At 35.8% G+C, this 10,393-nt stretch overlaps 1 protein-coding gene across 2 annotated transcripts; it reads right to left on the reverse strand.

Moving 5' to 3' along the window:
- Positions 1-1,286: 1,286 nt before the first annotated feature.
- LOC121806984 (plant intracellular Ras-group-related LRR protein 6-like) lies at positions 1,287-9,817 on the reverse strand. Of its 2 annotated transcripts, XM_042207165.1 has the most exons (21): positions 9,559-9,817; positions 9,384-9,447; positions 9,166-9,302; positions 8,991-9,077; positions 8,671-8,746; positions 7,960-8,034; positions 7,807-7,876; positions 7,631-7,708; positions 7,458-7,518; positions 7,260-7,338; positions 6,985-7,075; positions 6,350-6,410; positions 6,211-6,278; positions 5,609-5,679; positions 5,313-5,450; positions 4,977-5,081; positions 4,272-4,396; positions 4,096-4,192; positions 2,019-2,093; positions 1,874-1,929; positions 1,287-1,723 (listed from the first exon to the last, which is right to left on the reverse strand). In XM_042207165.1, the coding sequence occupies exons 1-21, from the start codon at positions 9,663-9,665 to the stop codon at positions 1,648-1,650; spliced, it is 1,797 nt and encodes a 598-aa protein (XP_042063099.1). In that variant the 5' UTR covers positions 9,666-9,817; the 3' UTR covers positions 1,287-1,647. The 2 variants fall into 2 exon arrangements, with proteins under 2 accessions (XP_042063099.1, XP_042063100.1); XM_042207166.1 differs by lacking the exon at positions 8,991-9,077 and having other exon boundaries at positions 9,559-9,815.
- Positions 9,818-10,393: the final 576 nt, after the last annotated feature.

The raw sequence follows: 10,393 nt of genomic DNA on the forward strand, positions 1-10,393 counted from the left end.
GTTAGTGAAGAATAAGACTTACTTTAGAAGGAAGTTACCAAAAATAAAATAAAAGATATTTTTATGGGACATCTCGAAATGAAAATGTCCTTATTTCTATGGGAAAGAGGGAATATGAAAATTTTGTGAAATTTTTAACCTTTTCCTGTTAAATTTAAAAAATTTAAATTTTAAAGTTTCAGGTATAATCCACTTTCATCTTATTGCACTGTTGGTGGGCTAAATGACAAGGTTAAGGTGAAGATAACAGTTTTCTAAGGTCGAAAATCAAGAAGCCGGTTTATTCTTAACAAGAAGAGGTAAAATATAGTCCATTTGTTCCATAGTAATAGAGTCATTTCATTTTCCGCATTCAAATGATATTCCCTTTGTCCCGCAAAAGATGTCACACTTGTGGGATGACACGAGATTTTAGGAGGTTTTATTTTGTGTGTTAGCCTGTTAGGTGGAAAGAGAACATACTCCCTCCGTCCCAAGATAAACGAGTCATATTCATATTTGGTATGTCCCACTATAAGTGGGTCATTTACCTTTTTAGCAAAAACCCATCTCCATTAATTTATTCTCCACCTACTTTATTCCCTCTTTTTGTTTCTCTACTTTTCTCTCTCACATACTTTACTCTTTCTATTTTAACTCTTTAAATACCAATTCTTTAAATCCCGTGCAAGAAAGAAATGTTTCGCTTATCTTGGGACGGTGGGAGTTTAATATTTTATATTATTGTGAGATAGAATTTTTTCTAAAAATGAAAATGTGACATCTTTAGTAGGACAAACTAAAAAGAAAAATGAGACATCTTTTATAAGATAAATGGAGTAATAATCGTGCCATAAAAATATGGGCATTGGATATGGCATGGGAATTAAGACAAAATTGGTAAAGTAAGAGAGATGAGGAGAAAGGTATAGTAAAGTAAGAAAGGAGATGAGAATGGTAGTTAAAGTAGTGTTAGTAGATAGTGAGACCTATATTATTTAATTGATATAACTTTCCATAAATTGAATGCACAAATTTTTATGGGACGGACAAAAATGGAAAGTACACTTATTTTTATGGGACGGAGAGAGTAGTAAAACGTGAATAATATAACTAAAAATATTATCTATAGTATTCTTTTTTACTTTGCTTTTTCTCTATTTTAACTATTTATAATTATTTTTCTAAAACGAATTCAGGAAATGAAATGACTCTACCGCAGTAGAACGAAGGGAGTAGTAAAAACTTTTCTAAATAAATCAATTTTCAATAATAATTGGTGCCCCTCCGGTATTGAAGACTTCAAGGATCAAAACCTGAATTATATATAAAAAACAGTGGCTCTGTTATAGCACAAATTTTACGAACTTGAGCCCCTCGAATCATACTTGACTCACAGAGTGTCCAAGTAGGAATGTGAATAACACTAATACTACTACATTACAACAACAATTTTAGGAGCTCGAAACTGCAAGTTTGAACCTTAACCAGGACACGATTCCAGCTTAACAGAATGCTTTGATACAACAGACAACAGTAAATATACATAAAAAACACACACCAACAAACCAACAAACAAACAATTGAAACAGTAGAAGGATTTTCAGAGTTTATGGAACTCTGCAGGAACCTCAAGTTCGCGGCTGTAGTCGATGAAATACAAACCTTTTACTGCGGGACAATTCTATCTTTCAAATAGTTCAGGATTGCTTTTGTTCCTCGGTCCAAAATTGGCCTTCGGATACTGCACAAGCAGATGAGACCAGACATTATTCAAATGGGCATTCTGTGCTGTCTAATGTCTTCAAGCTTGTGAGAAATGCTTTAAAAATGTTAAAGTTATCAAGCCAAATGCTTCACTTATTTTTCTGTTATTTAACAAGATGTGATGTACCTTCTCAATGGGTTTCCATCAACTTTTAAGACCTGCAGACTGGGTTCAAGCAAACCCTGCATATAATGACAAAGATAGTTACTGAGGAATGGATGGGAAACACAGAACAGTAAAATAGGATCAAAGAAGAAAATTCTGAACCAACCAAATTTGGTGGAAGAGAAGAAATATTGTTGTCTGATAGGTTAAGCTCTATAAGAGAAGAAAGATCCTTGATGCTCTGTAAAAAAATGGAAGATGCAGTTAGTATGACTGAATGGACTCAATAACACTTAAAACTGTATAGGTTTCTATTGAAAATAGGTAGATCGAGCTATAATAAGAAAGTATTATTTCCCGTATGACAAATATTTGTGACTAGTGATGTTAGCCATTAATTCAATTAACATATAGCAATAATTACACCAAAGAAGAGACTAAGATTACAAAAATAAGAAGTGATAGCCCAAACTATAACAGGAAAGAAAATTGTAAAAGACTTGAAAATGTGTGCTGCATCAACATAATGGCTTTAGCCATATCCTGTAATACTATAGTACCGTAACAGCTAAAAGGTTATTAGATTTTCAAACTGAGAATGAAATCCTAAATTAAAGACTAATGGCACTTTATTGCTTCAGTTTTCTCAACAGTATACAACAGCTGGGAAGAACTGTAATTTGTAAATCAGATCCCTTCTGTGCAGACCTTATTTTAGCTTGTGTTATACTGTTATTAGCAAAGAGTTCTAAAAGTTATATTTTTTAGGATTTCTGAATTATCACAGATGACTAGGTATTAGGTAAAAAGAGCTTCTTCTCCTTCCTTTTTTTCTGAAATGGAGGTAAAAGTGCTTCATACATAGTTAAAAATTGAGTTTTCATGATAGTTTTGTTTGTTAATAGGGTTCAAGTGTATTTTTTCAACAACCACGTCAGTTTTAACTTTACCCAATTTGAAGATAGTGTTGTAGTTGCAAAAATTATAAAGGTTGTGCTTATGGTGCAGCAATTTTCTGAAGCCGTGTGCAAACCTAAAATGCATGTTAGAGTCATGTATCAGATGTAATTATGCCTTAACAATTGAGATTTCTTTATAATTGTTTTCATTTACATTGAATGAGGCGTAATGTAAAACATCAACCAATATCCTAGATAGAGTAATTGATAGAATAGGAATATTTTTATATAGCAATAAAATCATTCATTTATAACCTAAGAAAGGAAAGAAGATCAATTGAATCATTTGATTGGTTTATATATTGTGATGCTTTTTAAAAAATAGGGTAAAGGGCAATTTTGTCCCATTGTTTGGGGCTTTTACCCGAAAAAGTCTCACCGTTTAGGTAATTACCATTTAACACTCACCGTTTAATTTTTTGGAATAAAATGTTACGCAAAAAAATATTGGCGATCGAAATATCAACATAACATCTGAAATTACATGCCAATAAACCAAATTACACGTTGATTGCCCAAAATTACACATTGGTTACCAAATCGACGTGTAATTTCGGTTGTTACGTCGATATTTTGATCACCAAAAACTTTTTGCAGACATTTTTATTCCTAATAATGAACCAATGGCTACTAAATGGTAATTATGTAAACGGTGAGATATTGTCGGGTAAATGCCCCAAACGATGGAACAAAATCGACATTTTGCCCAAAAAAATATTGTTATGATTTTATTAGCTTATTTTAAGAAAAGATTTTGTTCTTAGTATTACTTATTAGTAAAGTATATCATAGATGTTTGGTTCATGGACCGAATTTAGTTGGACTTCATGACTGGCTGGCGGTTAGGTCTGACGGGAAATCCATGGGTCAAGGGAGGGATCCCAATGTCATGTTATTTTCTTGATATTTTTACATTCTATTTCCATTTACTACATCAATAAAAGATTACCCTCAGAATAATCACTTCATTGCCCTTTAAAAATTCTCATTTCATTATTAATTGGCTCTACTAGCTCAAATGTGCGCTCTAGACGCACAGTCATTGCATGCTTACTACAACAGGCCCGAATTTCCCTGACAAGTTTGCAAGAATCATTCAACATCTAAATGATACCAAATGGGACCATCATCATTCAGTTCATATTTGATAAGGGAGAGATCTAATGAATCAAATAAAATATTCACACGGAAATGGACAACTAATTTGCAACGATATCTATAATTTTCAACCTTATAAATTTTATGTGTGTGTGTGTGTGTGTGGTTGAGTGAGAGGGAGAGCACCTCTGGAATTGATTGAAGTGAATTCTGGCTCATGTCCAGTATATGTAACTTCTGTAAAGTCATTATTTCCAAAGGAAAAGCTGGTATCTGCATCCGCCTGCCCCATCATGTGGTAAGTGCCAACAATTTTTGACATTCAGAAGAAGGAATTTGTGGAACCGATCTTTATAACAAACCTCAGGTAAAGCTCCTCCAGCTCCGGTAAGCTAGAAAATGCTGGGTCTTCTGGAAGTGCACCAGCAGCACCACTTAGATCCAGAATCCGGATTTTGGATACTGCTCGAAAGCCGTCTGAGGGGATCTGTTCAACAAAAAGTAAGGGATCATGATAAATAAATGCGTCTAATGAAGTAAGGAGTTATGTAATAACATAAAAGGTTACACAAGAAAATCATGATAGGAAATGGTTGCTCCTACCCCAGCTTCTTTTACATTTGGGAAACCTACGTGCAGAAAACAAGGAGAAAAATGACAGACCGATAGAAGCTACTAACCTACTCTGAAGACCTCTAGTTTAGTAAGTTGAAAATTATGACCTATCACACGCCCCTTCAAGGCATCTTTAATTCATTTAGTCCTAGACTTATCCTAATTAACCAATTCATCAACAATATGGACAAAACAATACCAAGGATGAAGAACCACGAATGACATTTATTGGCTGAAGTCGCCATTGGTAATTTTAACTTTAAAATGTTGAAGTATGAGTATTTAAGCTAAAGTGGATTTAACATGCCAAGATTGACCAAATTTAGTGTGTCTTATAAAAAGGACTGTCTTTGACATAAAACAACCCTCCAGAAAAGGCGAGTCGAAGCATAATGAACAAAACCAACACAAAATTATGGAACCGTAGAGAATCTGTACAAAATCGTTTTTACCTTTTTTAGTGGATTACCATCCAGTTTCAAGCACAAAAGTTTAGGAAGAGAAGACAACACAGCGGTAGGCCACTCTTTGATCTTGTTCTTAGTCAGAATCAGAGCCTGTAAAAACAATGTGTTTGGTCAATATACTCCAGTATTAGCAGTGTAGCACATCCTACATGTCTAGTCATCACATCTACAAACCAATATAGACGTAAAATAAGACTTAAGAAGAATAATTCCCAAATGGGGTGTCAGTGTGTCGCAACTTAGAGAAGATGCTATTTTTTTCTTTTTCATCCACTGAGGTAGTCTTTATGTGCGAAAGAATATAATCTATCTAACCTTTACCTCAATAGAGACACAAGATCCAAGCTCCAAGGGTAACTCTTCTATTGAATTCCCTGTGAGATTGACTTTAGTAATATCGCTTGACTTCAATATTTCTGATGGCACAGCACTCAAACTTAGCCCAGCTAATGAGAGTTCCTGAAAAGTAATAATGTTGCAAATCATTGATCTCAATTACCAGAATAACCACAATTTTAGAAAGTCCAACAGCGCATTAAATATATCCTGATGCTTGCATATAACAGAACAAAATACTATCAATTTGGATATCATCACCTATACTTCATGGAGATTACCTTTGAAATCAGAGATGACTGAGCAGCCATTGCAAAAGGATCCTGTTTCGCAGCTGAAGTTGATGCAGACTCTACACACAAAAATGATGTAAGTCAGACATAAATAGGCCAGGTTGCAGCATACAGAATTTGAATTTAGGAATCATTCATAATTTGTGGATCTGTATCTCTGCTACGCATCAAGAGCTGGAAGTCTACAAGTCTATATTTAATTGTTAGAATTCTAGAAGTCTATCTTAAAATGTGGGCCTAAAGTCTACCTTTTAATATTATCTTTATTTACCTAGTATATTCAGAGTCCTGTAAATAAGTCCCTTGAGGTTTGAGAGGGATGTTGGATCTTGAGTTTAGTTCAAGGACAATAATTTACCATAGGGCCTCGTACGAGGATTGTTTATTAATATCTATTCCATATTCCATTCATTTGAGTTCAACCATTACCATCCATCTCCATTTGCTTCCTTTCTTTTAACAATCTCTGTGTCCAGCTATGAAATCTATTAGATACATGGCAAAGGGTTCTGTTGTGTGGGTGTCCATTTGTATAGTTCTAGTCATGCAAAATACATATGGTCGCAGAAAATATCACGAACAAACTTCACCTTCATCTTTTGGGAGCCTACTTCGAAGATACTTCAACAGAGTGGTCGTAGATCCATTCACCAATGAGCTGAATGAGAATAAGTTTTTTAGACAAAACCTAAACCAATAGGACTAAATCAGAACAGAAGTGGGTCTGACCTCCGAAGTGTTCGCAGTGGATTACCAGCAAGTAAAAGTTTCCGCAGTGTTGTCATCAAGCCTAGATTTGACACCATAGCTCATGTTAGATCATATGCATCAGATGCATGTAAGCATGTATAACTGATCTGATCTGAGACCGTGAAAGATATTTACATGGTTCCCAACAAACACTTGTATAAGAATACTTTAAAATCAAGTACAGTATGTGATTCAGCTAAGCTAGGTCAGGAAAAAAAAAATTTAAAAACACATAAAATATTCTGTCAAATCACTAATAACTCCCCCATCAAAAATATTTTCATTGATTGCCCCTTCATCAAAACTACCACACTTTTCTTCCACATGGCCTTTCACAACCCACTTGAAAGACAGTACCCAACATGAAAGTGAAGGGATAAGAGACACCTAGTAATATAATAGCTGGAAAATATTAAATTACTAGTTGTCATGGTTGAGCTGCATTCTGTAGTTTTCTAACTCTTCCAAGGTTATATGTGTCTTAGTGAATATTTATCATACTAACCAGAAGTAGCAGATGTCATCCTCAGACAGATCCACAGATAAAATAAAAATGTAACCAACATTTGCAAGTACACAACATATGGGGATGCAAGAGAACAACAAAATCTTACCAATCTCAGAAGGCAAACCAGACAGTGAATTATTTGACAGGTCAAGAACACAGAGGTGCAAACTGCAAGCCTCCACAGGATATTCTTTCAACTGCATACAAAAAAGAGACAATGACAGCAACTGGACAAGTAAATAAACTTAATATTTGACATTTGCAAGATAAAAAAAAGCTAATAATCTGATTAAACCCAATCAAGCAGTAATATAGGATCATATCTGAGATTTCATAGAAATTTATGCTTCAGAAACTTTAATTGGAAGTTTGGGTAACTACCAGGTTTGACTGCAGATCAAATGTCCCCAGCTGAGTCAATGATCCGATTTCCACAGGTAATGAAGACAGTGCATTGTTCCTATAATAAGACACAAAGCCAAGACAAAAGATGATAGATTATATTTAAATACAAACTGCAGCCAAGGGATAGCCTTGAATACCAATCGAATCATGTATGTGACTAGCAATTGAACCAACCCCAAATATAACTCTACAAGGGATGAGCATCCCTTTATCGATGATGGGATCGATGAAATTCCTGCAGAATATAGAAGCATAAATACACATTAGCATGACAACTAGAATTCAGATAATATCATGATAATAAGAAAGCAAAAACAATAGACAATAGTGAAATAAAAATTGCTCACTATTTTGGTGAAGGTCCAGCCTAATTACACGTGCAAGGCATCCAATACTCTCCGGTAGGCTAGTGAGTAGATTTTTAGCTTTATGAAGTAAAAAATAGAAAACCTTCAGTGTACTCTAATGGACGGCAAGAAACTAGATAACAGCTAAGTTTGAGACTTTGAGCACAAGATATTACATGCATTAAGTTCCATAAGCATAGGGCATGATGCAATCAATTTATGTGACAGCGATTCTAGCTTATTTCCCTGCCAAACAGATTAATAACATAACATCAAGAGTTACTAATCTTAATTGACAAATGAAATAATCTGGGCGTTGCTCTCTGTACCTCTACATCCAACTTTGTTAATTTTGAACAATTCGCTAGCTCATCCGGTAAGCTGGAAATGATATTGTTTGATGCCTTTTGAGAGGATAACCAAAAATACAAAAGCAAATGACATCAGGAAATGACCAAGATTTGTAAAAAAACTAAATTTCTTGAGTTGATAGGGATATAGTGACAGCGGGAAGCTAGTGAAGGTGCTGAGAGTGGGAAGGTCATCCTTAACTACACGTAGACACGTATCTCAGACGTTAAACAAGTTGGTCATCCGAAAATGTAACAACACTAGGTGCCTATGGTAACATAGAAAAGCAATAACAAAATCCCATACCAAATTGGAGTTATTCAAATATTAAGGGCATCAGAAGCAACATCAAACTGCAGTCTGTGGGCTTAATATGTCAACACAATTAGTGGGACCTCACAGTTGGATATTTAAAGATATAAGAGACCAATTTCTTCAATCTAGCCAAAATCCTTCGAAGTTAGTGCTAGTAACATGATAATAGGTGATCAGTTACAGTAAAGATTAGTGGCAGATGGAATGAAAATATTCCAGATTGGCTCACGAGCATTGACAGTTGCGATATCAGATAAATTTAAAGCTTGATCTTGCCTTATAAAAGCTAGCAGACATCATTTAATGTCCAGAAGAAGAAACATCGTAATACCGAGTACATGTGTACAAAAACAGCATGCATAAAAAATACTCACCTTCAATTCTGACAAATATGTACATCGCCCAAGGGAACTGGGAAGAGAGCTAAGTAGGTTATTCGAACAATCAAACCTGCATAGTATAGTATGCATCAAGCACGGTGCCATAGAATTCACAAATCACTAGTTTGAAAACATGATCAAGTTCATGTGAGAACAGTTTCGTATTATTACAGGGTTCACATATGTGACAAAGATGGAAAGCAGGGAAAATGCTAGAGAAAAAAGTTATGGTTGTTATATTGGCCGGAAAACACTAAAAAAAATTATTATACAAGGTAAGGAGACGAGGAAAAACTTAGAACACAAACACATACTTCACCAGCGAAGCAACTGATCCGATTTCTTCAGGTATTACCACTAGCAAATTAGACGTCAAATCTATTGTCTTAAGCATCTGAAGCCTAGCAATCAAGACCAAGTTTTGTTCTCAGCTCAAGCGTGGATTGATTCGAAATAGTTGCATATTTAAAAAGAGTAAAAAAAACATACTCTCCAATAGCTGCAGGGAGCTGCGTAAGCTTGTTATGACTTAGATTCAGCACCACTAGCGAGGTCAAATTCCTCAAATCTTCCTTCAGTAATTCAATTTCATTATGAGCTAGAATAAGCTTCTGGAGCTCCACAGTCTGCAAGCACACCACAACACCAATAAATCACGCCGCGAACAATGGAAGAATGTGCAAATCCACGAGCGGTTAGTACAGTACCTCCCACCACTTCTCATCTCCACCGACCGCATCCAAAATTTTGTAAACCTCATCCGGTACTTCTCTGTAATCAGAAACCACGGCACACAAAATGCGGGGGGAATCGATTGGATTAGGCAACAAAATGCAGTGAGATCGAAAACGAAAATTGGAAATGCGTAAATCGAGGACTGACTTGAGAGAGCGGTTTGAGAGGTTGAGGGAACCGGAAGAGCGGGCGGCTTTGAGAACTCGGTCCATGGCAGCTCGATCCATGGCGGATTTGCGATTTCGGAACTCCATATCAAATCAATTGGTGCGAAGAAGGAAATTTGCTAAAACTGGAGATTTAGATGGAACAACCTTACTGGATTCAGAGAGCTTTACAAATTTGAAATGCTGATTGAATTTAGCAACATCTTTAATGCTCTTTCCCGTTTTTCAAAAATTGTTGATTGTATACTCAGCAATGGCGCGGAGCTCCCGGCGGAATTCCCCACAGAATTCTCAAAAACACCTCATGTCACGTCATACGGACTTCTCAGTGCACAGTCATGTCATACGGACTTCCCACTGCACAGTGGCGGAATTCTCCGCGGAATTCGGACTTCCCACAATAAACGGGAATTCTGAGTGGACGTCCGTGGGAGTCAACGCAATGGCGGATGTCCGCACGGAATTCCCCGCGGAATTCCGCGGAACTACGAATTCCTCGACGGAATTCCGTATCTGTGCGTCCGCCACAGAATTCCCGTATGCCCGTGGGAATTCTGCGGTGATGTCCGCCACTACTAATGCTCTTACCCGTTTTAGTAGGAAAAAAAAGAGTGAATAAAATGGAAAGGATAAAAAAAAGAGTTCATGAATCATGATTCGATATAACAAAATTTTGGTGTAGATTCAAATTTGTAGTCAATGTAGTAATATTTTATTGAGATAATATTTTGTTTAAATTACAAAGTTTTGTGACTATTTTCGTAAACAAATCGATACGATATATAAAAAGGGGTTTTGGAGAAATTTACAAGATT

Source organism: Salvia splendens, chromosome 6 (assembly GCF_004379255.2).
Source record: "Salvia splendens isolate huo1 chromosome 6, SspV2, whole genome shotgun sequence".
NCBI lineage: Eukaryota > Viridiplantae > Streptophyta > Magnoliopsida > Lamiales > Lamiaceae > Salvia > Salvia splendens.

Excerpts from the sequence above, each read along its gene's own strand:
- LOC121806984 (XM_042207165.1), bottom strand. The coding sequence starts at position 9,665 with ATGGAGTTCCGAAATCGCAAATCCGCCATGGATCGAGCTGCCATGGAC. Across the intron at positions 7,877-7,959 it reads TAACAAAGTTGGATGTAGAG|GGAAATAAGCTAGAATCGCT; the intron begins GTACAGAGAGCA and ends TCTGTTTGGCAG. Across the intron at positions 1,724-1,873 it reads GATGGAAACCCATTGAGAAG|TATCCGAAGGCCAATTTTGG; the intron begins GTACATCACATC and ends CTGCTTGTGCAG.